At 31.6% G+C, this 26,601-nt stretch overlaps 3 protein-coding genes across 5 annotated transcripts; 2 read left to right on the forward strand and 1 right to left on the reverse strand.

The window, feature by feature from the left end:
* The first annotated feature begins 1,094 nt into the window (after positions 1-1,094).
* Positions 1,095-4,224, forward strand: LOC103492219 (uncharacterized). 2 transcript variants are annotated; one of them, XM_008452502.3, is made up of 7 exons: positions 1,095-1,302; positions 1,908-1,972; positions 2,312-2,425; positions 2,519-2,797; positions 2,880-2,993; positions 3,887-3,959; positions 4,062-4,224. In XM_008452502.3, the coding sequence occupies exons 2-7, from the start codon at positions 1,910-1,912 to the stop codon at positions 4,097-4,099; spliced, it is 681 nt and encodes a 226-aa protein (XP_008450724.1). In that variant the 5' UTR covers positions 1,095-1,302; positions 1,908-1,909; the 3' UTR covers positions 4,100-4,224. The 2 variants fall into 2 exon arrangements, with proteins under 2 accessions (XP_008450724.1, XP_008450726.1); XM_008452504.3 differs by lacking the exon at positions 1,095-1,302 and having other exon boundaries at positions 1,937-1,972; positions 2,523-2,797.
* A 1,012-nt stretch (positions 4,225-5,236) lies between these two features.
* Positions 5,237-8,835, reverse strand: LOC103492220 (uncharacterized). Of its 2 annotated transcripts, none has more exons than XM_008452506.3 (4): positions 8,478-8,835; positions 6,127-6,244; positions 5,805-6,021; positions 5,237-5,709 (listed from the first exon to the last, which is right to left on the reverse strand). In XM_008452506.3, the coding sequence occupies exons 1-4, from the start codon at positions 8,627-8,629 to the stop codon at positions 5,681-5,683; spliced, it is 516 nt and encodes a 171-aa protein (XP_008450728.1). In that variant the 5' UTR covers positions 8,630-8,835; the 3' UTR covers positions 5,237-5,680. The 2 variants fall into 2 exon arrangements, with proteins under 2 accessions (XP_008450728.1, XP_008450727.1); XM_008452505.3 differs by having other exon boundaries at positions 6,127-6,256; positions 8,478-8,804.
* Positions 8,836-10,280: 1,445 nt separating this feature from the next.
* On the forward strand, positions 10,281-15,172 carry LOC103492221 (vesicle-associated protein 1-3-like). The gene is made up of 9 exons (XM_008452507.3): positions 10,281-10,611; positions 10,886-10,987; positions 11,783-11,853; positions 12,007-12,088; positions 12,836-12,951; positions 13,030-13,191; positions 13,478-13,642; positions 13,773-13,850; positions 14,779-15,172. Exons 2-9 carry the CDS (start codon positions 10,939-10,941, stop codon positions 14,884-14,886), a joined length of 831 nt encoding a protein of 276 aa, XP_008450729.2. The 5' UTR covers positions 10,281-10,611; positions 10,886-10,938; the 3' UTR covers positions 14,887-15,172.
* Positions 15,173-26,601: the final 11,429 nt, after the last annotated feature.

The following is a 26,601-nucleotide window of genomic DNA, read 5'->3' on the forward strand; positions in this document are numbered from 1 at the left end:
TTTGGGTTGAGTTGGAAACATAATTCTGGTTATTCGAGTTGATAACCTAACCAACCTGAAAACAAGGGTTGGGTTAAGATGTCTTCCAACCCAATCCAACCCGTTTACACCCGTAACAATTATATTCAAAATAATCCAAGTATATAATAATATTTTAGAATAAATTGTAAATATAGCAAAATTTGTCAAAATCAATCAATAACATAAGTCTATCACAAGCTATGCAAATATTGGTCTATCACCGATAAACCATAAAAGTTATTATATTTGATTTTTTAAATAAACATACTAGATACTTAATGATCATTCCAAAGTAACAACTCTAAGAATAATAATCAACTGTATATAAACCCTTTTTAAAAAAAATGCAAATATAGTAAAATATATCATAATAATAAAATGTATAAAAACCTTTTAAAATAAATGCATATATAGTAAAGTATATCAATGGTGAATGTTGATAAGCTCTCATGGTGTTTTCTATATTTACAATTATTTTAAAATGTTGTTATATATGTTAATACTTTGAATCTAATTACTTAATCGTTGCACATATAACAATTAGATTAAAAAAGTAACATATATAACAACATTTTTAAAAAACCGTAAAAGTACCAGAAACTGTCAAAGTCTATTAAAGATAAAATTTTATCATCTATAGATCACAAGAGTCTATCGGCGATAGAAGTCGATAGACTTAGCTATATTTGTAAATTTTTTAAAATATTGCTACATAATTATTACTTATAAAAAATGTTACCCATATAAGTATCATACTATATTTGTAGAAAGTCCAATCGATAGGATACAATCCATCCCATGTAGGTTAGAAAGTCCGAAAAAATAAGTAATTATGACATATAGCAATTTTTAAAATAATTATTAAGTATGCAACAATATTTAAAAAAAATTCAAATATTGCAAATATATCCGTGATAGACTTTTGTGGTTTATCAGTTGAACAATATTTACGTCTATAATTGATATATAAATAATTTTAAATATAATTACAACTATTCCGAATAATTTAGAAATTGGGCCCGGCCCAATGAGAATATAAAGATCTGGAAATTTGGGTTGGGCCTAAAAGAATGAGAGTGTAAAAATGAGGAAGAGAACAAAACTTTGAGGTTGAAGAGACAAGAAGAAGGAAGAGACACACGAAACGCACACAAGCACAGAGCAAGAACCCGAATTTCGTAGAGAAAAACTGGAAGAAGAGTGGGGGAGAGACGTAATCCACTTTTTCCCGCCGCACTTTCCCTCCCTCTCTCTCTCTCTCTCTTCCATTTCATACACCCGGTATGGTCTTACCTTCTTCTCCTTCCTCTTCGTTTCAATTCTGTCTATATAGTTCTACCTTAATTAAAATATGATTTTAGAATTGGAAGCAAAAATCTATCTTTTAACCGGCGAGTACCCGCGCCTTCCATTTCACTTCATTTTGTCATCTCAACTCTTCAATTTCTTTCCAACTTCTTCTCTAGTTTCATATCGATTATAATTTCTCGAGGCGATTTTTTTCCAGCATATCTGGAAGCCAATATAGTTGTAATTCATCAATTTGAGGTGACCCAATTTTTTTCTCCAAATTTGGAGTGAGTTTTTGTTCATAAAGCATAATTTTGTTTATGGGTTTCTTCACTAATCTTTGTATATGGCAGTTTTATTGTTCTCTGTTATTCCTTACTTCAATTTGTTCGCTGTTCTGTTGAAATTATCAGTGCATTTACACGTTGAAACTTGAGATTAACTTAAATTTAGAATATGGGTTTCGTGTTTATGGCTGTTGTTGTATTTCTACATTGTTGTCATGGAATTAATAATTTGGAAGTTTCTTACATGAATTGTATTGTTATGATTTTTTTTTTTATTTACTGAGCGGTTTCTGCTGCTGTGTTCCGTAGTTATGGAGATAAAGACGGATAGTAATGATGGCACGCTCATTTTAGTTAAGCAAGGAGCTGAAGCTGTGAGTTATAATCTCTTGTTGTTCTTTGGTCTGGGATGTTTTTTGGAATTGGGATGGTTATGGATAATGGAATATTTTGCTTTGATGTTCAATGAGTATGAGATGATTTTTAAAAGAGATTAGCGTGTATTCTCTTTGAAAACTTTTGAAATAAGCACTAATTAAGCGGTTTGGATTTTTCTAAATTACTTTTCACTAGCCAAATTTGAGTAGTTTAAAAAGTGCTTCTGTTTTTCAAAAGTCATATCGAACTCATCCCTGGAATTTTAGTTGGACAAGTCTTTTGATAGTATTTTTGTGGTTTTCGTAAATTAGTTTTCTTTTGTTCTCATCTTGTAGAGAGTGTTCGAGTCTACTTTCGTTGGAAGGAGATCGATTGTTAAGGAACGGTTCTCAAAGAAATATAGACATCCATTACTGGATTCCAAGCTTACACTCAAGCGATTGAATGCAGTTTGTTTTCTTCTAATCAAACACTCTTTAGTATTAAAGAAATAACTAGCCAAAAGATTTTCTTGCATATATTTGACTGGAACTTCATGTTAGGAAGCAAGGTGCATGACAAAAGCTAGGCGACTTGGAGTAGCTACACCAGTGTTGTATGCTGTTGACCCGATATTATATACCCTGACATTTGAGTATGTGGAAGGTTCTTCTGTGAAAGATATATTGCTTGAAATTGGGTCAAATGGTGGTGATTCAAAACGGTTGAGTGACATTGCAATGCAGATTGGTGTTGCAATTGGGAAGTTACATGATGGTGGTTTAATTCATGGTGACCTGACCACATCAAACATGTTGATCAGGAGTGGTACCAATGAACTTGTGAGTTACATATTTAGTTATTATAATGTTCAAAGAGAGTTGTTTTAATTAATCTCCGTCATAAGGGCAACTGTCTTTTCAGGTTCTTATTGATTTTGGTCTGAGCTTCACTTCAACTATTCCAGAAGACAAAGCTGTTGATCTATATGTGTTGGAACGAGCGCTGCTATCATTGCATTCTTCATGTGGGAATTTGGTAAGTTGGTTTCCCTTGGCCTCGTTGTAAACAAAATTTGTTGTCTCCTCCATGGATAAGGGCAGTATCCTCTAGAGTGCTGGTTATTGTGTTGTGTTATGGGGATATATATGGCTTGAGAGAAGTAATAAAATCTTGGGGATGGGGGAATTGGAAAGACATTGAGAGGAGGTCTAGTCCCATGCTATGTCTGAAACCTCACTTTTGGCTTTTATAATTACTTGTTAGGCTTGGCCTTGCTTGTTTTGGACGGGAGTCTTTTTCTTTATTTTTTTTATTTTGAGTTAGATTTAGATCTCCTTTGGGCTGTTATTTTGTAGAGCCACTCGTTGGCTTTCTTGTTTTCCTAATGAGTAATGAAAGCCTGATTTCTCGGTAAAAGGACATGGGAAAAACACTAATATATAAACTTTCCCTCTTAAATCATACGACTTAAGTGGTCTTTGAAAATGCTCATCATAGTCATATGAAGAAACACATGAGGAATGAGGGTCGATGAGGTAATGCATTTAGTTAGGAAGAAACATTGCAATGTGTGGTAACTGCTTATTGTTTTCGCCTCTAATTGGACATTTATGAGCCGTTTTTGTGCTCAAATTCAGTCGGGTGGAGTGAGCAGGGATTGAGCCTCCGATTATAATAGTTGGTGTGTTGAACTACAATAACATACGATTAACTACAGCAATACCATTTGAAATCCCTCTGTTTTATTGTTTACTAAAATCTAACCATCTTCAAACTATAACAACCATAGACTACATAATATCCAACTCACTGCTTCAAATGCCTCCTATATATGTTTTGTCCTTGAAATCTTATGACTACTTATTGGCAAATCGAGTTGAATTGAAACTGAAATTGAATATGCTTTGAATGGTTCTACATTTTCATAGATGGAGTTAATTCTTGCTTCATACCGGAAGACTTCGAAGCAATGGTCGTCAACCTCGAACAAATTGGCTCAAGGTATTGATTCTGTCCTTTTCGTGTATTTTGTTTCTACTTATATATCAATTTCGTTCCATATGATTCATTGCTTCTTTTGTTTTGACTTTGATTTGTGTACAGTGCGTCAGAGAGGCCGAAAACGCACCATGGTTGGTTAAGTAATTTCACTTTTAATCTGTCTTGTTGAATTATCACTTGACTTCTTGTGTAGTAGACTCATTTGAACTTCAACAACGTATTTAATTAATCTTAATCTTAAAAACAAATCAACAATTTTGTTTTAGTGATTGCAATTTTGTGGGAAGAGTAGAGTTTTTTTTGGTACAATGTAAAAAAGTATAAAAAATGAAAAGAACAAATTACTGAGTTCAGTAGTGTTTATTATTGAAGTTGAGTTATCGAGACAAATTTAGAAAATTGGTGAGCCAAACGGTTCCTAAACTTGTCAATATCCTATTTATTTTTGTGCATATTCAACTACTGCACTCGAAAATATGAGTGTGTTATAAGTTTGTTGATCTTATGAAAAAACATTAATAAAAAGGTTAAGCAATAGGAAATAGATGGTAGAAAAACAGACTTCTTTAGATTACCAAAAAAAAAGTCTATAACTTACTTTACACTTTCAGTTGCCAAGATTGTGGAAAAGAAATTTGCATCATTATTTATAAGAGAATTTCTATAGGTATTTCAAATCGATGGTTATTGAGAAGCAATAACGTTGTGATGTATTAAATATTTTGTCAAAATGTTACTCCCTCGTGCATGCCTGCCAATGTTTCCAACTAAACTTTTGATAAACATTAGTCAATATTGACATCGATAACCAGCACAAGACTAGTTGCAATGTGGTATACTACTGCCCAGTGAAAATTTCATTTATTGGAAAATGGCATCATCTTTTCACTGAAATTATAATCAAATGGACCAATTCCAAGAAACAACTTACTTCACTCTGCAACATTTAATTGTACAATAACTAAGAGTAATGCAATCAGTAAAACCTAGGATGCATGACCTCAAATCAATGTCTTTCATCTGCTTCATACTAATTTGGTGGACAGCTTCTATATTCATTTCTATTAAACCACTAATTCACCAAAAAGTTTTAAGCTAGTGGTTGAAGATAAATATAATTATATATCATTAACCATTTCAATATTTGCATATATACCATGTACAAAATATAAGAATGGACAACAATATAAAGAAAATACTTAGTTGTATTTGGAGATAGCTAATGACAATGATGAGAGTGAGGTGCCTAAAAATGTGCATCTTGTGTAAACTCATGATAAAAAATAAAAAGTAATTTTTTTTTTGTCTCCATAACTGTTTAGATAGGTTTACACATGTCTACAACAATCTCATGAATGATCAACCCTACAATATTTTAATCATCTCGAAACCCATAGAACCTTAACAATCCAGATAGGTGATCATTACAGATTCATAGCATATGAATCAATCCTCCCAAATGGTAAAATATAAAATAAACCTCAACTATCTCTACAGTCATGAAATTCTGAAAAGAAATCGCTATTGACTTTCATACATACACAAACGTTTGTCCAACAGATTTTTGTGCTAAGAGTTTCATGAACTAGGAGAAGATAGAGGAATAGAGAAAGCAAAAAAGGAAACAGGACAGAAAGGATTGCAACTGGAGAGTGGTGTTAAGGATCTATCATGTCTTCATATCCCAAAGATAAAATCTCTACTTTTTGATACACTTCTCATCAGGCCTTTATACGAACAACAAATGAACCTATTTCATAAAACAAAGTGGTTTCAACAGGTCATTTTCTCAGTTCTGGAACAAAGAAGCAAAGTGGGGATTATGATTGAAGTTTGATTACTTACATGCTGGAAGATTTGAAATATCAGCAGAAACCGCACAAGGAATTCCCAAATTTGAAAGAGCACCTCTAATGATTCCGCATGGGAAATATAGATGCATGCTTGTTGCTTGAGCTGCCTTGTTTTCACCATCTGCAGAATTATCTTGTGATTCATTTTGAGGATCCACCGACATGCGAGTAAGCCAGCGGAATCGATTATCTTGCAAGACAAAGGTGCCCTGAGAATCAAAACAAATTTCCATATTTAGGTCAAGTTCATGAAGGATCAAGCACAGTACACAAGAAAAAGAACGGCTGCTTCTAGGTTTGACTTCTGATCTTACTCTATGATTTGTTTTCAAGTTGTCTATTTGCTTTTTGAAGAGTTCAGACCAGAAGTCCTTGCAGATAAATTTGATTGCTTCAAGATGATCAGTGAACCGAGGCCGCTCCATCGTATACCTGAAAACAAAGCTTAACAGTAAAGTTGCAGTATTTAGTTGTCAAGTACCATGAATAAGAAGCCATAAAACGGGAATGGAAATGGAAGCTAAGTCATAATGTATTGAGACTCCCAGCAGAATATTTTACTAGCTAAACAGGGAAACAAACGTCTCTGGGGAAAGATTAGAGAGTTCCTGCACACCCCTCCTTTCATCTTCACATCTAGTATACCACATACCATATACCTCTTGTCGGGTAAGATTCTTGCATTAACATTACACCCGTGGCCACCCCCAATTTCACAATTGACAAAAGATTTGATAGTTATCATACTGGCCTAGAACCCACATAACTCCAAACTATTGGGGTACATACCATTGGTCCTTTGCAGCAATTGTATAAAGGATTAGAAGCAACTTCAATGGTTAAGCTAGCACTACATGGCTAACTACAGGACGTGGGATAATGCAAGCTGACACTTTTTAGTAACTAACTGATGGTCCCGAAGCACTGAAGACTACTGCAAGAAGCTCAAATGATCCTTCAACTTGACACTATAAACCAGAACAAGACAACGTGTAAGAAGGGCCAAATGACATTATCCATTACAGACTGCAAAGTTAAGGGAATATTAACTCAACCTTCACGGCATTACTATGGATATCCTCTAGTAAGAGCTTAATCGGGGTACACTTCTTGGTTTTGGAAAAGATATTGCCAGCATACAGTTCATCTAGCAACTCATCTACTACTCAAATGAGATATTTGTTCGAAATCATTACGCAATTTAAAGCTTATAACCAACAACAAACGTAAGTATTCTCTGAATCAATAAAATAGGCTTGAAAACAATCTAGTACACAATTGTTCAATCCCAGACCCCTGCAACATCACTTGAATCAACCAATCAATTTCATCCTTTTGAACAATAGGAGTCATACATTTATTGAAGACATATCTAGTTAATAACAATGCAATAGTGTGCTAGAATTTTATATACCCAAGCGAGAATGCTCATGGGTCTAAACTTCTAAACCTTCACATTTCTTGGGTCTAAACTCCTAGATCCTTCACATTTCTTCCTTCTTAGGAAACAGGAGAAAAAAGTTTTGTTCATTGACTTATCCACCACTCCTCGCTTATATAACTCAAAAGTCACTTTCCAAAGATCATAAGCCCCAGTTATCTAGAAAAACGCCATAGTGAAACCATCAGGCTGGGGTTCATTTGAGATGGGAGAGCCCCTCAAGGAAAGGCTTAGGTGAGATAATCCACAGTCAAACCATGAAGAGAAGATAAAAAAGAGAGAACTCCCGTTTCAGTCTCCTTATCGTATAGTTTCCCATCTTTGCAGACCAGTGGGTTTTTCTCTTTCTATTTCTTTTTTACTAATTTATGAAAACAATTACTTTCTGTGTGGTCAACCCTATGGAGGTAAGCAGTGTTGTTACCCTCCAAAGCCTATGTACATTTAGCGTTTTGCCTCCAGCAGATAGTTTCACAATTAATCACCTCTTCAAACTCAACTTTCAGAGATAACCTTCCCTCTCTCTGTTCAAAGCACCTCTTCCAATCAACCCATCATGGTATTACAATTTAGTTAATCTAGTTTCTTGATTTTCAAGTCTCCAAAAACTTCACGATTTCGAATTAAGGGACTCTCTCAAACTGTGAGGCTTACCCAAAAACAATAACCTTCCCATTTTCCTAAGACCTCTACCTCTGCGGCACATTAGAAGGGTAAAATAAGCTAGGCTCTAAAAGAGGGACGAAAAATGCACATATTCTCAAATCTGAAGGGGGGGTTAGAACCCATTTCAAAATGGCCGTCTAAGCACTGCAAACGATGATCAGAAGTAACTCTAGAGCCTAGCCATTGTCATGTATACTGTTTTGGTTATGGAGTATCTGTCATATCCCAAAAACTAGTCCATGTCAATATATGATTTTATTATCCTGAAAAATTCAACTTTTTGTCCTCCTGCTTTCATTATAGAATAGATGTTTTCAATTACACAAAATTCCTTTTCCTATGTGGTGGGGTGTTGGTGAAACACTTCTAACCCTCAATTCTAGTCCCAACTATTGTTCTTCCCAAGCTCAAATATAAATCTCCCAACATATACATTCAGTAAAACAGAAAAAAGTATGAAAGAATTAGGAAACTGAATCAGAGATCCATTAGCCAACATTGGAAATCAAAATCTAAGCAACAAAAAAAGATGGGTAGAAAGTGGGGTTGAAGGAATACCGTTCGGAGAGCTGATGGCCAACCTGATAACCAATTGCCTCGATCCGACGGGCGGCTAGCTCCGGCTTATTGGCGTAGAATCGATGGCAATAAGTGGAAACCATTTCCGTCAATAGACTGTCAACGCAACTCTCTGCTACCTCTCTCCCCATGTGTTTTTACCTTCGACCAAAGTGGAATTGTAGAAAGCTGAAGAAGCTCACTTCGATAGAATTGGGAAGGAAATCAAGAACAAGATGGAGAATGAGAGAAGATCGATCGAGTCACTGCCTTGATTCCGCCCTCAGTCTAGATTCAACTACTAAAGGACGACATGTCGTAAAATCGAAATTTTCACATTTTTCATGACTCAAAATTTAAATAAATGCTTTGAATGTCGAAAAAAAATGTCATTTATTTAGTCAAATACGTATATAAATACTAATAACAAAATCCATTATTAGTTTGAGAGTAAAAATTAGGGTGAGTATGATAAATCGAAAAATCAAGTTGGTCGATCAAATTGAAGTTGGTTGGTCGAAAAACAAGAGGGGTCGGTCGGTATAGATATCAAAAAGTTCCAAAGAAATTTTTTTCAAAAAGTATCTTTAAATGTTTAACTGACCTGATCGACCCAACAAAAACTGACTGATTGACTCTTACTCATCGATGTCGAGCTCGGTTTGACACTTTACTAAATCAAATGATTACCTCCAGTAAAAACAAATTATTATTTAGTGATCTAAATGAACTTTATAAATTTTGTAACTTAAACAAATATATGTTGATATCAATATTTTTATTTATATATCGTTTGATATATTGATAAAATTGAAATCTTAATATCGATCTTGACATGAATATTATAATCCTTTTGTGACCGTTTTTGAACACTTATGCATTGTCCAAGAACCTTACTTTTCATGATCAATCAAATCATATTGATCTTCGATTTCATTAGGTATGTAATGCAATTGAAGAGGGAAATATTAGCTTGCTGAAAATTGATACTTTCATGCAACTCGACATACTTCATGACAATGAATTCCTATTCAGGCATGGTCGAGCGTTTTCTAAGGCAAATTAGCTAGGGTTGGCTAATTTAAGTTAATTGTGGGATATTGTGAGTTAGAGGTAATCTTTTCTTTTTTTCTGTTGTTGATTCCCATATTTTTAGTAGCATCTTCTCATCCACTAGAGTTAAGTATCTTGAGTTAACTTAATTATGGTTAGTCATTTGAGCCTTATTACATTTATTTGACTAATTCTATTCTTGAGTAAGAGTGACTTATAAGCTCTATTTTGCAAGGAGTTGTGGTGTGAAAAAAGATAGAGTAAGATCGAGAGTTCATGTTCTTCATAGTTAATTTTGATTTTTATTGCAAAGTACTTGCTAAAATAAAAAATTATCTGTGATTCACATAGTGGATTTGGTTGAACCAATAAACACATGTATCACTCTCTTCTACTTCTTTACCTCATTCGTTGTTTGCTAAACTTCATTTTTCGATTGACTCCCATTCTTTCAAGATCAAAGTTAATCCTAAGTGAGTACTCATTCATTGAGTTGTTCAACCTAAGTGGTGATGGGAGCTCGATTCCAATAGAGGTAACAATTTTTGTTCAAAATGAAAGTGAAAATGAAAATGGGGCATCATAAGACTAAATCATTGTTTGACCTCTACACCTTTTGGTCCTAACTTTGATTTCCAAACTTCACTTGTAACTTACCTTCATCACTCTTTTGGAAGTATTAACAAATCATGTTTTATAATAAACTCTTTTATGACGAGTAACTAAGTCCTGATTACCATTTACATCTTGACATGCACAATCAATTCAACAAAGGAAAAAGAGAATCTTTTTGCTAATCGCTTTAATTCCTTCTCTACTTTTCTGTATTCGTTTCTGATTCCCAATTCCAATCCTTTACGCCTTTGGGTTCTATGATGAAACTCCGTTCTCTGCTTTTTCTTTTTCTTTTGTTAATCAGAATATTCCTATAACTTTGTGCTATGTACACTGTACTCTGTTTTCTTCATATGGGTTTTGAGATGCTGACCCAATTCATCTACTAATCCCCCACTTTCTTCTTTTCTTCAACTTTTGGGCGAATTCACTGTGTGATCGTTGTCAGAATACTGAAATAAACATTGTGAGAAATTTCTTGTTGTTTGTAATTTGTGAGTTTTTGTACACATTAGAGCTGTATTGTATGTTAGCGATTGTTTATTGTAGAAGTCGTTGGGATGGGTTTGAATAATTTAATTGGGTTTTTCTTTGTTTGTATATGGATTCATGTCTTCTGTTATTTTGTTTAATCTGGGTTTCTATGATTATGTTTGATTTGTGTCTTTTCTTTTATGCACTAATCCCCAAAAGTCTCTGCTTTAATCTTTCTTCTTCTCTTTTGTAATTCGATTGTGCAGGACAACTGTTTGGTCAAATACCTGAGTGAATTAGTTTTCAATTTAAGTGAAATATGGAGACGAGACTTTTGGAAATTCATCCTCGGGAATTGAAGTTCATTTGTAAGTCAACAGAATGAATTATTTTCGCTCTTTTAGACTTTCGTTTTGTTGTTTTCAATGAGCTGTTCATTGATTATCTGTGGAGACATTAGGAGATTAGTTGCTGATCTCGTTTCTTCCTATGAACCGTTTGATCTTTTGTGGCAAAAGCAAAGTGATTTACTTGTTTGGGTTTTGTTTTAATACTTTTTTTTTTTTAATTCTTTCATTTATGTTGTATAGATAGGAAAAGATGGCTTATATAATTTTGAAAAATACTTAAATAGTAGTAATTGGTGGAGCACTTTGATTTAGGTTTGAAATGTGTTTTGGACCTAATGCTTTTAGGTGCAACACATTTTTAAAAACAATTTTGATAATGAACACTAATTAAGTGCTTACTTTTGAAGCAAACAAACTTTTCTGTATTTTAAAAAATTTTAAAAGCACTTTTGACTTGATCAGTCGCCAGAAGGATTTTTAATTAGTTAAAAGTACTTTTTACTCTTCTAAAAACGATATTAAACTCCACATTTGTGCTTTTTCCTGGAAGTGCTTATTAAAATAATGTTTCTTAGAACTTAAAGTTAACCCCAGCAGAAGGTTTGATGTATGATACTTTTCTTATTGTCTGCTAGGGATTTTATGTGCTAAGGTACCTCAAATGAAGTGTCGTATATGCTTTTCTGAACGTATTTTCTCATTTGCTCTTAGAAGATTGTGTACTTTGGATTTATTTTCCACTTCAATTTATCATTCACTCCCTTTTCCAAATTAGAACTAATACTGTTCATAGTTTTCTTGTATGGCCGCCAGTTGAACTAAATAAAGATAGCTTGTGCTCAATTCAGCTAACAAATAAGACAGTAGACCATGTTGCTTTTAAGGTATGGGTTACCAATTTTCCTCTGTCCTTTTTTCATTTTTTCTCTCTTGTACTTCTCAAAAACAAAAATCAAACTGATTTGATTTATGATTCATTATGTTGAGATAGCATGTTTTGTTGCATGCAAGGTAATGGACAAAGATTCTTTTTTCAGGTTAAGATCACATCCCCAAAGAAGTACTTTGTCCGACCAAAGGTTGGAATCATCGAGCCAAACTCAACTCGTGGATTCACGGGTATTTACTTTTGACTAGTTAAGGCTTTATATTTTCTCTCATGTTTGTTTCATGAGGGGAAGAGAGGATGTATGGGTGATATATTTATTTCTAGATGCTGATAAGTTGTAGTCATGAGTGATCTCTTATCTTAAATAGCTTTAATGAGGCCCCTTCGTAGCTACATTCTTCTGCTTCTAGCACCTTTGCTTGATTAGCTTTATCATCATTTTTTTCTATGCTTCCATTTCATGTTGTAGTCTATTTGGTGAACCTGTCTTATCTTAATCTATTTATTTTAACATCAATGTCTGAGGCTTTCAATCACGAAACAATATTCTAGAAGGGGAAGTAAGAGGAAATTACTCTCTACAAGTTCGTTACTTAATGAAGAATAGGAAATGCCAGAAGAGGTGTCCACTAAGAAATGTGGGCTATGTATACGTCCGGGCGAGAGGAAATGTTTCTTTCTATGCTTGAATTTTCTGTTGCAAGAGAGGAGGGAAGGAGAGATTACTCAACCTCTCTAATCGGCTGGGAGATTTTTTATCACCTCAAGGGTTAACTTTCCTCTGTTTATGAATATATAGTAAGATCGACACCTTACACAATGATTGGCTCAAGTGCTTGCAATAATCATGGGCTATCCTCAGTCTTGTCATATTGCTCTCATTCTTTCATTATCTCTTTCTCTCTTTCTTTTCATGTCCTGCACTTGCCTATAACATTTCTTGCTTTCCAAATTTTGTAATGTGGTTCTTAATTTAGTTAGGATGCAAGGACAACAGCTGGCCCCACCTGATATGCTATGCAAAGACAAGTTCTTAATCCAGAGCACTGTAGTTCCTGCTGATACAACTGATGGGGATATAATCTCTAGCTTGGTAAATGGTTCTACTAGTATTTTATTCATAATTGGCTATTTGTTTTGGAATTTAACATTTTTTTTTCTTAAATTTCAGTTTGTGAAAGAAGGTGGGAAGTACATAGAAGAACAGAAGTTGGGTGTAATCCTTGTTACCCCATCCATTTCTCCAGTGTTTACCCCAGTTGATGAAGCATCAAATAATCTATGTAAAGCAGTAGAGGAGATTGTAGACCAGGAACCTTTAAACAAAAACCATGTATTTTCTCAACACATGCCCTTTCTGTATGCTTGATTTAAAATACATTTACTTTTATCTCAAGTTGATTAGGATACTGAGATAAGCAATCGTCAGAGAGTGTTTCTGAGAACACATTGGAAGCTTAGAACATGCAAATTGTGCAACCATAGAAATTTGCCTCATGAAAATAGCTAAATGTTTTGTTGAATCTGTGATGATATGCATATCTCTTCCACTCTAGCTATAACCATTTTTCTTTGCTTGTCGAAGTCACAAAATTTTGGTTGTCTTGCATATTGACCAGGTTCCTGACAATAAGACGGAGCCTAGAGATGTCGTTGAAAAGGAGCCAGAACCAGCAAGTTTGGCCAACAACTTCATAGATAGCAATGAGGACAATGCAGAAATGATAAAGCATCTCGAGGAGTTGAAGTTAAAGCTCAGTGAGCTTGAGTTAAAGCTCTGTCAGGTCAGTCTTCCATACAAATATTGCTCCATTATTATGAAGTGGAAAAACTGTCCAAAAACCTCTTTTTACTGTTAATTAACTGAGAAAGTTCTGATAAACGGTAATGTGTATTGATAAACTTTATTTACAGGCTCAAAATGCCATTTCAAAGTTAAAGGAGGAGAAGCAAATAAGCATCCAAGAAACCAAATTCTTGCAGGAGAATTTCGTAATTTTCTGTACCATTCTATTTCCTTCTTGAACGTATAGTTCTTATCACCATCATAAGACTGATGCCGTCTATTCTTGCCTATGTTTTATCATGAAAGTATATCTGAAGAAAGTTTATACCCCTAGTTAGGAAACATAAAAATTATTAGTATTATCATTAGCAAGGGCATAACTAGTAAGTTTGTTAGGGCTTTTAGTCATCAATAGAGGGAGTGGGGTTGAAAGAAAAGGTTTGAAAAATTCGATAGTAATTTCCAACGGGGAATTTGGGAGAAAGTAGCTCCCTCGGAAGACTATGATATATTGCAGTTTATTGAGTGATATTGCAAATACATATTTCTATTGTTTAGTGTTCACGGTATTCTTTATTTTTCTAAAGGGTTCTTGTTAGAGGTATCCCAACACCTTCTTTCAGTGTTCTTCTATTGAAGAAATCGGATCGGGGGTTTCAAATTTAGTGAATGAGTGATGTTTAGTGGATAAAATTTTGGCTGCAATAGCAGAATATGGTACACAAAGGACTAAGGGACTGTATAATAGGAGAAAACAAGTGTCATACTCTATTAAAGGGATTTGATGTTACATTGCTTCAACTAGATGCGCACTTTTTTCCCTGTCATTTAGTCAAATGGTATTAATATAAACTAACAGTTTCAAAGTCCATTTCAGATGCATAACCGAAACATTTAAAACTTCAAAGACTGAATTAGAAGTTGAACCATGAAATACTATAGTAAAATCGAGGACAGTTTGTTTCATCCATGTCGAGATTTTGGAGCCATTTTTTGTTGGATTCTTGCTAAATTAGACATCTGATTGGCAATCTGATTATCTGTTCTAGTTTTACAGCTGCAAATTTGTCGAACTGTACGATTTGTTTTTTGAATTTCAAATTCCTAACGTCTATGCATTTTCTAAATTTTCAGTCAGAGTTGAGGAAGAAAGAGCTCAACAGAGTTCAAGTTGGCTTTCCTGTTTTGTATCTCTACATGGTGGCTCTTGTATGTACTTTTCTAGGACGCCTCTTGAGGTAGTAGAGATTTTTAGTGTCATTATATGTGTGTCCATCTTTTACAAATTGTCAAAGGAGGGATTGGTATATATAGTATATATATCTTTGAAGTTAGAATAATTGTATAGCTTCTATTCTCTCCTTGGTTGGATATCGCTTCTGTTGTAAATTTGAGCATAACTTAAGTAGTTCGTCATTAGCGTTATTCCCAAGTTGAGAATAGTCTATGTGGCAAGTTATTGACGCTCTCGTAAGTCTGTATTGAGAAATATTTACAAATATACCGTTGTATACATCTTTGTCCGTTATTTACTGTTTTTACTTCTCAACTAGATGCTATAATGGATATATGAAAATTTAAACATTATTTGAAGCATAGCTTTAAACTTGTGTTGAAATGTAAGAGAAAATCGACATTTTCAATGTGTTAGAGAAAGATACATAAAAAATACAAAAACAAACAATTTGTCGCGCCTTTAAATGTAATATAAACAATAAATATCTTAACTTGTTTAAAAATCATCGAATAATATTTATCTACTAGTTTCAACTTATTTTAGGTTTCTTTCAATTTTAAGAAAGCTTTCTTAATTTTTCTAGAAAAATCCATCGATTGACATTTCTATTGATATATACTTTCGTGAAAATCTACCTGAGTTGAATAAATCTTAAAATTTCACGTTTATAATTTTGATAGAATTATTTTTCTTTCATTTTACTAATATACAAATTAAAGGATCGAAAAATATTTCATCATCTTCTATTTATCTCTAATCAAATTATGGCAAATTTAATCGAAATGTTATTCTTATTTATGTACATAATTTTTTTTTATTTCCTATCCTTACCGACAAATAACTATATATTATAAATTTCTTACCATCTATATCAAATCTAATTTATTTATCATAATTTAAATCATATTTTAAAAATCAAAGCCTCAAATTTGTAACATAACCATTTTTTTATTTTCTATTTTAAATATTCTTTTAGAGATATGACATATAATTCAATATGATGCATTGTAGTTTACAGTGTGTGCAATTTTTTCTTTCTTGTTGAAAATGGAAACAAAATTGTAACTTATGACAAACCGTTACCAATTTAATAATATTAGTAACGGATACAATGATTCCAAATGTAACATCAACTACATCAAAAATAGTCCTTTTGTTGATATAAAATGTATTTATTTGACTTTGTTTTACTACTTCTTTCCCATATAATAAATCTATTTTTTTTTTTGTTAAAGTGATGATATGAATGACAACCTTAATTCAACAGATGTTGCCTTTTATATAGATCATACATCCATACATGAACGAATGCGTAACCTTTGATACAAAAACAATCAACAAATTATACTTAAACTCAAAGAGTCGTTGTTCCAAAGATTGAATTGAAGAATCTAATGGGTAACCACAACAACTCAATGAGTTATGTTTCGTCGACATAAAGTTTCACCTCTACTGTTCTAATATTGGTTTCAATATACACCAATTAGAAAAGTCGTGCTCTAAGAATAGAAGGAGGACAAAATAGTCATTTAAGAAAAATGTAATTAAACACATTCATCCACTCTCTCCCCCCTTAATATAGTATGATAGTATATATAGATATATGGAATTCATGTCAAATCCAATTCATAAATTACTTTGATATGTATATATGCATAATTTGCAATAAAAATAAGAATATGGATATGGAAATGAAAAACACAAAGATTAACAATTCCATTAGATTAATTTACTTATAAAAATTGTGAGAATTCCAAAAGAGAAACAATCCAGTTAAAATTCCAAATTAATTAATTAAACTTAGCTTTTAAAGGACGAAGTCTTGTAATTAATTTATTACACAAGATATATATGAATTTTATATGCAATATTTGTATTAAAAATAATCATATTATATCCCTATAAAAAGAGACCCAAATCATATTCATTTGTATCAACAAAATTATAACATACAAATTATATATCCAAATGGCAAAGTTAGGAGCAATTCTCAGTTGGGTCTTTGTTGCCTTCCTTGTTCTACATGCAGGTGATGATCATCTAACTTAATTCTCTCCTCTCCATCAACCTTCAAATTATTAATCTTCTAAATCATCATACGTATATATATATATCATCTAACAACGATAGTTTATCACAATTGCAATGGCAGGGAGTATGAATACAAATGCACAATTGTGTTGCAACAATCATCCTGAGTTGGGATCATGCAAGCCAGGAGTAGACGATGATTATGATGGGAAGTGTTGGCTTCATTGCATTGCTGGGTGTGAGAAAGGTGGATTCTGTAAAAAACTTAGGTTTAAACATGTCTGTCATTGTTACTGCTGATTCTCGTACGTCATGTACTACTTTGGCTTTTCATCATTTCAACCACCCCCCTTTGTTTCTGTGTGTATTGCATGCAATGCCATGCATGCAAATGCATTGCTTTCTACAATAAGAATGAATTAATGATATTATGAATAAGATCAGTACTGAGATTCAAATTAATGAGATTATTGATGTAATTAGAGAACTTTTAGGCATTAAGTTACAATTTCAATCTTTCAATTCCAAGCCCTATATATTGTTGTTCAACTTTGATCTTTTCACGTCGGATTCGATTTTAATCTATATATACTTAACTTCCGTTCGACATGATATTGGTGCGAAATAAATAATTATCGATTTGACATCTAAAATAATGTCCGACATTTATATTAAACTTCTTTTAGTTTTTGGCTTAATTTTGTCCGATCTAAATTTAACCCTAACATTGTTGATTCATTTCACGCTTTTTAAAAAACACTTTAGTTGATGAAAAACGCTTTAGTTACAAACAAAATAATTAATCACCCGGGAAAAAAAGAACTAAAAACAATCCACCATAAAAATCAAAATTAAATAAATAAGTTATATGTGAATTAATTTATGAGAGTTGAAAAAATTAAAGGGTATGAGTTAAAATGTTAAATTTAATTTAGTAAACGTTTCTCATTCATTAAATATAGGATTTAAAATATTGTGTTTAATTGTGGTATGAGTTATGCTCATACCAATTCAATATATAAATTGAATTGAAATATTGTAATCAAAATCACAAAGTAGAATACACAAAAAGAGTTGATAAGTTTGGGGCTGGGCGTTCATCAGACGCTTCAAACAAAAAAGAGATCGACCATCATAAATTCATTACATATTAAGAATTATTTCTATATTTTCTACTAAAACAATGGTTAAAGTGGGAGTTATTTCTTGGGTCCTCGTCGTCTTTCTTGCCTTCTATTCAGGTTTAACTTTTGTATTTAAGACATTTCAACGTATCGTCGTAAAAGTATGTGTTTGAACACTTGCATGATATTTTCTGCTAAAACAAAAAGGATCGAGAAAATTACGAAAACTGTGACGATCTCTAATTAACAAACATGTTTCATCATTCTAAAACTGATATCTGATCATATGGGTATTTCTCTCTAACATTAATGGATTGTAACCTATTACAGGGAGTTTGAACACAAATGCACAACTGTGCTGCATCAATCATCCTGAGTGGGGAGCTTGCTGGCCAGGAGTAGACGATGCAACTGATGGAAGGTGTTGGCGTCGTTGCATTGGTGGTTGTGAGAAGGGTGGATTCTGTAAACGAGTTGGGAGGAAACATGTCTGCCATTGTTATTGCTGATCTTTTCATGTATTTGCTTTCGTTTCAACCCTTTGTTTTCATGTATGCAATGCCAAGTATAACTAATGGTAATAAAATTTCATTATTGCTGGATCAATATTTTATGAACTTAGATTATATTGCAAACGTAAGTGTATTTTTTCATCGTGTTTACTGTTACTGTTATCGTAGTTATTTTTATCTCTGAGGATCAACGGATCGGTATCGATAAAGGTAACAATAAAGATTTCAAAATTGAATTTTTTAAGTTTTAACAATATAATAACAATAATAATAACGGTAACGGTAACAAATAAGGGTAACATTGGTGTGAAATAAATGATTATTGATTATCTAAAAACGTCGATCGTTACACGCATTTCTAAATTTAATTACCTGCTAAAAATATTTATTAAATTCTTTTAAAACAACTTCGGCGATGACAAATTTTAGTAATTACAACAAAATAATTAACCACCTAAAAAAACAAATAACAACCACGACAAAAAGGAAGTAGTGAGCTATCATATAACAAAAGTTTGTTTTTGTGTACAACAAACAAATTTTAAGTATAAAAACACACCCCATCAACCATTGTAAATTCATTATACCATTAAGAATTATTTCAACATTCTACTGAAACAATGGCTAAAGTTGGAGTTATATCTTGTGTCCTCATTGTCTTTCTGATCGTCTTTTATTCAGGTTCGTTTAACCTTTCTACTTTAATTGAGTTTGATATCAATGATTTTCTTACAATTGTTTCAGGTGTGATGTATTTTCCTGTAATTTATCTTTTGATAAAAGAACTAATCGAGACTATATCGATAAATTTTATTTCGGGTCAAAAGAAATTTACAAATAAAAGTTAGCATATTCATGAGTGATTACCAAAAAAAAAAAAGGGCACATATCTGACGTGCAAAATCGTCGGAAAATGCCTAAAAGAGTGTCGACATATGAAGTGATTCCGACGAAAATGAATGCTCGTCGGGGAAAACACTTTGGGAAGCGATTTCCCGATGGTACAAGGGGAGCCGTTGGGAGATACTAAAAGCTCTCGACAGTACACGGGGGAAAACGAATTCCCAACGCCTTATACAAGTGGGCGAGAATACCACCGTCGGGAGTTACCTCCATCAAACGAACTATGGGACGACTTATTTACCATCAAGAGATATTTATTCAAACATGTGTATATACTTTTTTTATTTCATTCTATTAAAATTGGGTGGTACTATATATATATTATTACGATGATTACAGGAAGTTTAAATGCAAATGCTGCTCAAATGTGCTGCAACAATCATCCAAGTTTAGGGAGGTGTAAGCCTGGAGTAGATGACAGTCCAGGAGGCAATGGAAAGTGTTGGAGTTTCTGCATTTCTGGATGTACTAAGGGAGGATTTTGCAAGCATGTTGGAAGAAATGGCCATGTCTGCCATTGCTATTGTTGATTACTTTCACCACTAATCTACCCTCTTATAATATGTAATTTCCATGCATTTCTCTTTCAACAATGTTCTGTTGATCAGTTCTAAAAAACATATATCTAATATGAAAGAAATGTGACGTTATATTTATGTGTCAATATATACTAATACCAATAAACTTTAGTCGTTGCACACACACAAGAATTTATACTACGGTTGTGTATATCCAACTGATCTTGATCTATAATTTCATATATATATTTAAATTTATCTTCACTTTTTAACTAGCTTAACTTTTTTAAAGTTGATGGTTGATCTAAGATGGTAAGATTTGAAATTACTTTATGTATGTGCATGATATTACCATTTATATACAAAATTGCAGTGGAATTACCAACTTAAGAATATATAATACATGGAATTATTAAGTCAAATCTAATTTAATTTGATCGTACGTAAAAATGGAAATGATCGATGTATAAGTCTAACCTCTAATATGATACTTCCCATTTAAATTTTGATAATTTGGAGAATATATTCCCAAAAGAATTTCAAATCTATGTTTAATGCATGCAAGCTTTTAAAGGAAAATATATATATTCTAATTTATTTACAAAAATATAATATGTATTATAATTTAATGCATTTTTGCATATAATTGTGCCTATAAAAATAGAGACCTTATGATCTTCTTTTGTATTTACAATATACATTATTATTCCAACAAAGTTTATAATTTTGTATAACACACAGTTGAAAGAGAAAAATGGCAAAATCAGGAGCAATTTTTGGTTGGATCTTCATCACCTTCCTCGTCTTGTATTCAGGTCTCTCCTTACTTAATCTTTTTCTCTGAGATAGACAATGATAGGCTACTATGTGTGTCTATTACGATACAAATAAATATATACATATATTAGTCTATCGAGATCATTCTAGCTAGCTAGGTTTGAAAATAATGTAACCCTAAAATGAATGGATATGTTAATGAATGCAGGGAGCAAGAATACGAATGCACAATTGTGTTGCAACAATCATCCTGAGTTGGGATCATGCGAGCCAGGAGTAGACGATGCAAGTGATGGAAAGTGTTGGCTTCATTGCATTGCTGGTTGTGAGAAAGGTGGATTCTGCAAACAACTTAGTAATAAGAACGTCTGTCATTGTTATTGTTGATTACATATGATTTCAACCTTTGTTTCACCATATTGTATGCAATAATGTCATACAGATTAATATGCTCTCAATAATCATAAAATATCAGTAACATGATGAGAATGAAATGACCATTTTAATGGTTATGTTATCTTCCATCTCTATCGTCCTAAATAATGAATAATATATATAACACCGGTCGTAAAACGTGAAAACGATGAAAAATAATTTTTAACTATTGAAAACTAATGTTTGATTAGAATAATGAGTTTTATATTACGATTTGTGTTTGAAACACTCGATTCATAAATCTAAATTATATCCGATTAACACATTTCAATAGATTCCAATTCTACTCGGAGGGTTCAAACACCTCTTAGCGGCCCTTAAACGAAATTATGAAAGAATAAGTTGCATCAATCCTCGTTGAAATGGATAATCAAAATGATTAATTATAATGTTAATCTTCCTCTCTATGTCAAAATGAATAATTTGGACCCTGAAATTGCATTGAAATAGAATATAATGTAATGTAATAAAAAAACTATGTTTGGTTGAACATCTTGAGCTCGAATTTATTGTTTTAATAAAAATTCATCTTTATTTAGTTTATCAAATCGAGTTTAACTCTTGAGTTTTACTTGTTTTTGGCATATGGAGATTATTAGTGAATAAATTAAACAAATATGGTCGGGTTTTCTTAGCTCTTGTTTGGTGACTATTTTATTTTTAGTTTTTGAAAAATAAGTCGACAAACATTACTTCAATATGTTAGTTTATATGTTTTGTCGTCGTCGTTCTATAATATATTGTTTTTAATTAAATTAAAACCAAAATTTGAAAACTAAGATTCCTAGCGGCCATTTGGATTTTTTTTATTTTTGTTTTTAAAAATCAAGCTTATAGACACACATATAGAAAAAAATATTTTAAAAAACAAAACATTTTAAAAATATTTATAAATATAGCAAATATCACAATCTAAAATAGACTACTATCTTTATATAGTCTATCTTGATCTATCACGGTGCATCATGGACAGACGATAATATTTTGCTAATGATTCATAAATATTTTGGTTTATTTTATTATATTTAGAAACAATATATATCGAAAGATTTTATTTGTTTGGACCGATTCAACCCTATGCGTTGAGGTGAGATTAGACTAAAACAATCATTGTTTATTTTCTTTTAAATAAAAAAATAATTTTAAACACATTAATTAAACTTCTAATTCTCAAGTAAAAAGTTCGAAAGGGAAAGAAAATTGAAAAAAAAAATGAAATTGGAAAGAAATTCTTCTTCTTCTTCTTATTTTCTGGAAATTCATGGATGTTTTACATATGAAACATTTTACTTTTCTTTTTAAACAAAAAATCTAATAATTCGAACCAACTTAATTCAAATATTAATTAGGTTGAGTTCATTGTTTAATAAAAAAATAAGAGAAAATTTTACGATTCGAATAATTCAATAAGTTAAAAAATATCTCAACTCAACACATGAACAAATCTTATATACGCTCATTTCGAATTAATTTTTATTTTATTTAAGACTGCAAATATCAGTTTACATCTTGAACTATGAGATTGTATATCAATTTAATTAGATCATTTACAAATAATTATATTAATTTAAAGTCTAAACTTTTGGGTTGGTATCAATTTAAACCCTAAACTTGCTTTCACAAATATATCAATTATCTAAACCCTCAACTTTCATAACGGTAATGGTAACAAATAATTAAGACGTGACAGTAGTGTGAAATAAATAATTATCGATTTGACATCTAAAAACGTCATTTCTTAGCCTTTTAGCTTATTTTGTCCTGTCTAAATTTAACCCTAAGGATATTTATTTCATTCTTTTAAAACACATCGGCATTGACAACAAATTTTAGTAATTACAACAAAATAATTAACCACCTAAAAAAAACAAACAACGACCACAACACAAAGGAAGTAGTTTATCGTATAACAAAAAGTTGGTTATGTGTACAACAAACAAATTTTAGTATAAAAACACACACCATCAACCATTGTTAATTCATCATATACGTTAACAATTATTTCTACATTCCACTAAAACAATATGGCTAAAGTTGGAGTCATATCTTGTGTCCTCGTTGCCTTTTTGATCTTTTATTCAGGTTTAACTTTTCTACGCTTTAATTGAGTTTAATATTGAAATTCTTTTCTTTTACTATTTGTTAATTTCAAGTGCGAACATGTTATCTTGCAAATATCTTTTGATAAAAGAACTAATTGAGTCTATATTGAAAATTTATTTCGGATCAAAAGAAATTTACAAATAAAAGTTACATATTCATGAGTCATTACAAAAAAAAAAAAAGGCACATGTTCTGACGTACAAAATCACCAAAAAAAATGCCCAAAAGAGTGTCGACATATGAAGTCCCAACGAATGAATGGTCGTTGGGGAAACCCTTCGACAAGCATTTTCCCGATAGTACAAGGGAAGCCGTCGGGAGATACTAAAAACTCCCGGCGGTACGTGGGGAATACAAATTCCCAACGCCTTATACAAGTGCGCAAGAATACGTCAACCGTTGGGCGTTACTTCCACCAAACGAACTATGGGACGACTAATCTCCCAACGACTTATTTACCGTCAAGAGATATTTATTCAAACATGTATATATCCTTTTTTATTTCATTCTATTAAAATTATGCGGTACTATATATATATTATTATGATGATTACAGGAAGTTTAAATGCAAATGCTGCTCAAATGTGCTGCAACAATCATCCAAGTTTAGGGAGGTGTAAGCCTGGAGTAGATGACAGTCCAGGAGGCAATGGAAAGTGTTGGAGTTTCTGCATTTCTGGATGTACTAAGGGAGGATTTTGCAAGCATGTTGGAAGAAATGGCCATGTCTGCCATTGCTATTGTTGATTAACTTCACCAATAATTACCCTCTTATTATAATATGCAATTTCCATATGCATTTCTCTTTCAGCGATGTTCTGTTGATCGGTTCTAGAAAATATATATCTAATATATGAAAGAAATGTAACGTTATATTTATGTGTCAATATATATATATACTAATATCAATCAACTTTAGTTGCACACACAAGAATTTATACTAAGGTTGTGTTTATATATATATATATATATATATCCAACTCTTCTATAATTTCATATATCGGATGATAAAATGGTTCAATATTATATTTAAATTTGTCTTCACTTTTTAACTAGCTTAACATTTTTAGAGTTGATGGATGATCTAAGATGGTATCTTCTATGAGATTTGAAATTACTTTATATGTATGCATGATATTACCATTTATATACAAAATTGCAATGGAATTAATAGAAATGGAAATGAAATTATGACATTATAATATAACACAAGGTTACCAACTTAAGAATATATAATATATATGGAATTATTAAGTCAAATCTAATTCAAAATTTCACTTACTTTAATTTGATCGTATGTAAAAATGGAAATGATGTATTAAGTCTAACCTCTAATATGATACTTCCCATTTAACTTTTGATAATTTGGAGAATATATTCCCAAAAGAATTTCAAATCTATGTTTAATGCATGCAAGCTTTTAAAGGAAAATATATATATTCTAATTTATTTACAAAAATATAATATGTATTATAATTTAATGCATTTTGCATATAATTGTGCCTATAAAAATAGAGACCTTATGATCTTCTTTCGTATTTACCATATACATTATTATTCCAACAAAGTTTATAATTTTGTATAACACACAGTTGAAAGAGAAAAATGGCAAAACTAGGAGCAATTTTTGGTTGGGTCTTCATCACCTTCCTCGTCTTGTATTCAGGTCTCTCCTTACTTAATCTTTTTCTCTGTGATAGATCTATGTGTGTCTATTACGATACAAATAAATATACACATATATTAGTCTATCGAGATCATTCTAGCTAGCTAGGTTTGAAAATAATGTAACCCTAAAATGAATGGATATGTTAATGACTGCAGGGAGCAAGAATACGAATGCACAATTGTGTTGCAACAATCATCCTGAGTTGGGATCATGCGAGCCAGGAGTAGACGATGCAAGTGATGGAAAGTGTTGGCTTCATTGCATTGCTGGTTGTGAGAAAGGTGGATTCTGCAAACAACTTACTGATAAAAATGTCTGTCATTGTTATTGTTGATCACATATGATTTCAACGTAACCTTTGTTTCCATATTGTATGCATGCAATTGTAAAACGTGACCTTTGTTTCTCATGCATTAGTGCTCTCAGTAATAATAAAATATCAATATCATAATGAGAATGAAATTCTCATTTTAATGATTATGTTATCTTCCAGCTCTATCCTAAACAATGAATAATATAAAGTCAATTTGTAAAACGTGAAAACGATGATAAATAATCTTCGATTATTGAAAATTGATGAGAATAATGAGTTTTATACTACAATTTGTGTTTGAAACACTCAATTCATAAATATGAATTTATTTCAAATTAACGCATTTCAATGTATTCCAATTCTATTCCGAGAGTCCAAACTCCCTCTTAGTCACCCCTTAAAGAAACTATGAAAGAATTAGTTGTATCAATCGTCGTTGAAATGAATAATCAAAATGATTAATTATAATGTTAATCTTCATCTCTATGTTAAAATTAATAATTTAAACGCTCGAAATTTATGTTAAGGTTGAGCATTTTGAGGTAAAATTTATTATTTCAATAAAAATTCATCTTTATTTAGTTTGATTAAACTGAGTTTAGCTCTTGCGTTTTACTTGATTTTGGTATATAGAGATTATGTGAAATTTTTAATAAATAAATTAAACCGCTATGATCGAATTTTCTTAGCTCTTGTTTAGTGACCATTTGATTTTTAGTTTTTAAAAATTAAGTCGATAGATATTATAGATTTTGTCGTCTCCATTTTATTATTGCTTTTAAATTAAAACCAAAATTTGAAAACAAAGATTCCTATATATAGAAAAAATATTTTAAATGACAAATTTTTTAAAAAAACATTTACAAATATAGCAAATATCACAATCTACGATAAATTAAAATAGACTACTATCATTATATATAATAATAATATCACAATCTACGATAATATTTTACTAATATTTTAGTTTTTACTATATTTAAAAGTAGTATATATCCAAAGACTTTTGGACCAATTCAACCCTATGTGTTGAGGTAAGATTAGACTAAAACAATCGTTGTTTATTTTCTTTTAAATGAAAAATAATTTTCACACACATTAATTAAACTTCTTATTCTCAAGTAAAAAAATCTAAAGGGAGAGAAAATTGAAAAGAAAAAATTATGAAATAATTGGAAAGAAATTATTGTTATTATTTTTGGAAATCCATGGATGTTTTACAATGAAACATTTTACTTTTCTTTCTAAACAAATATTGGAATATACCGAACCAACTTAATTCAAATATTAATTAGGTCGAGTTTATTATTTAATTAAAAAAAAGGAGAAAATTTT

Source organism: Cucumis melo, chromosome 2, assembly GCF_025177605.1.
Source record: "Cucumis melo cultivar AY chromosome 2, USDA_Cmelo_AY_1.0, whole genome shotgun sequence".
NCBI lineage: Eukaryota > Viridiplantae > Streptophyta > Magnoliopsida > Cucurbitales > Cucurbitaceae > Cucumis > Cucumis melo.

Bases quoted from the DNA above. Each gene is read 5' to 3' on its own strand.
- LOC103492221 (XM_008452507.3), top strand. From the start codon at position 10,939: ATGGAGACGAGACTTTTGGAAATTCATCCTCGGGAATTGAAGTTCATT. The intron at 13,192-13,477 runs GTATTTTCTCAA...CATATTGACCAG, and splicing joins AACCTTTAAACAAAAACCAT to GTTCCTGACAATAAGACGGA. The intron at 13,643-13,772 runs GTCAGTCTTCCA...CTTTATTTACAG, and splicing joins TTGAGTTAAAGCTCTGTCAG to GCTCAAAATGCCATTTCAAA.
- LOC103492220 (XM_008452505.3), bottom strand. From the start codon at position 8,629: ATGGGGAGAGAGGTAGCAGAGAGTTGCGTTGACAGTCTATTGACGGAA. The intron at 6,257-8,477 runs GTATTCCTTCAA...TTTACTGTTAAG, and splicing joins GGCCATCAGCTCTCCGAACG to CTTTGTTTTCAGGTATACGA. The intron at 5,710-5,804 runs GTAAGTAATCAA...TTTATGAAATAG, and splicing joins TATTTCAAATCTTCCAGCAT to GTTCATTTGTTGTTCGTATA.
- LOC103492219 (XM_008452502.3), top strand. From the start codon at position 1,910: ATGGAGATAAAGACGGATAGTAATGATGGCACGCTCATTTTAGTTAAG. The intron at 1,973-2,311 runs GTGAGTTATAAT...CTCATCTTGTAG, and splicing joins TTAAGCAAGGAGCTGAAGCT to AGAGTGTTCGAGTCTACTTT. The intron at 2,798-2,879 runs GTGAGTTACATA...CTGTCTTTTCAG, and splicing joins GGAGTGGTACCAATGAACTT to GTTCTTATTGATTTTGGTCT.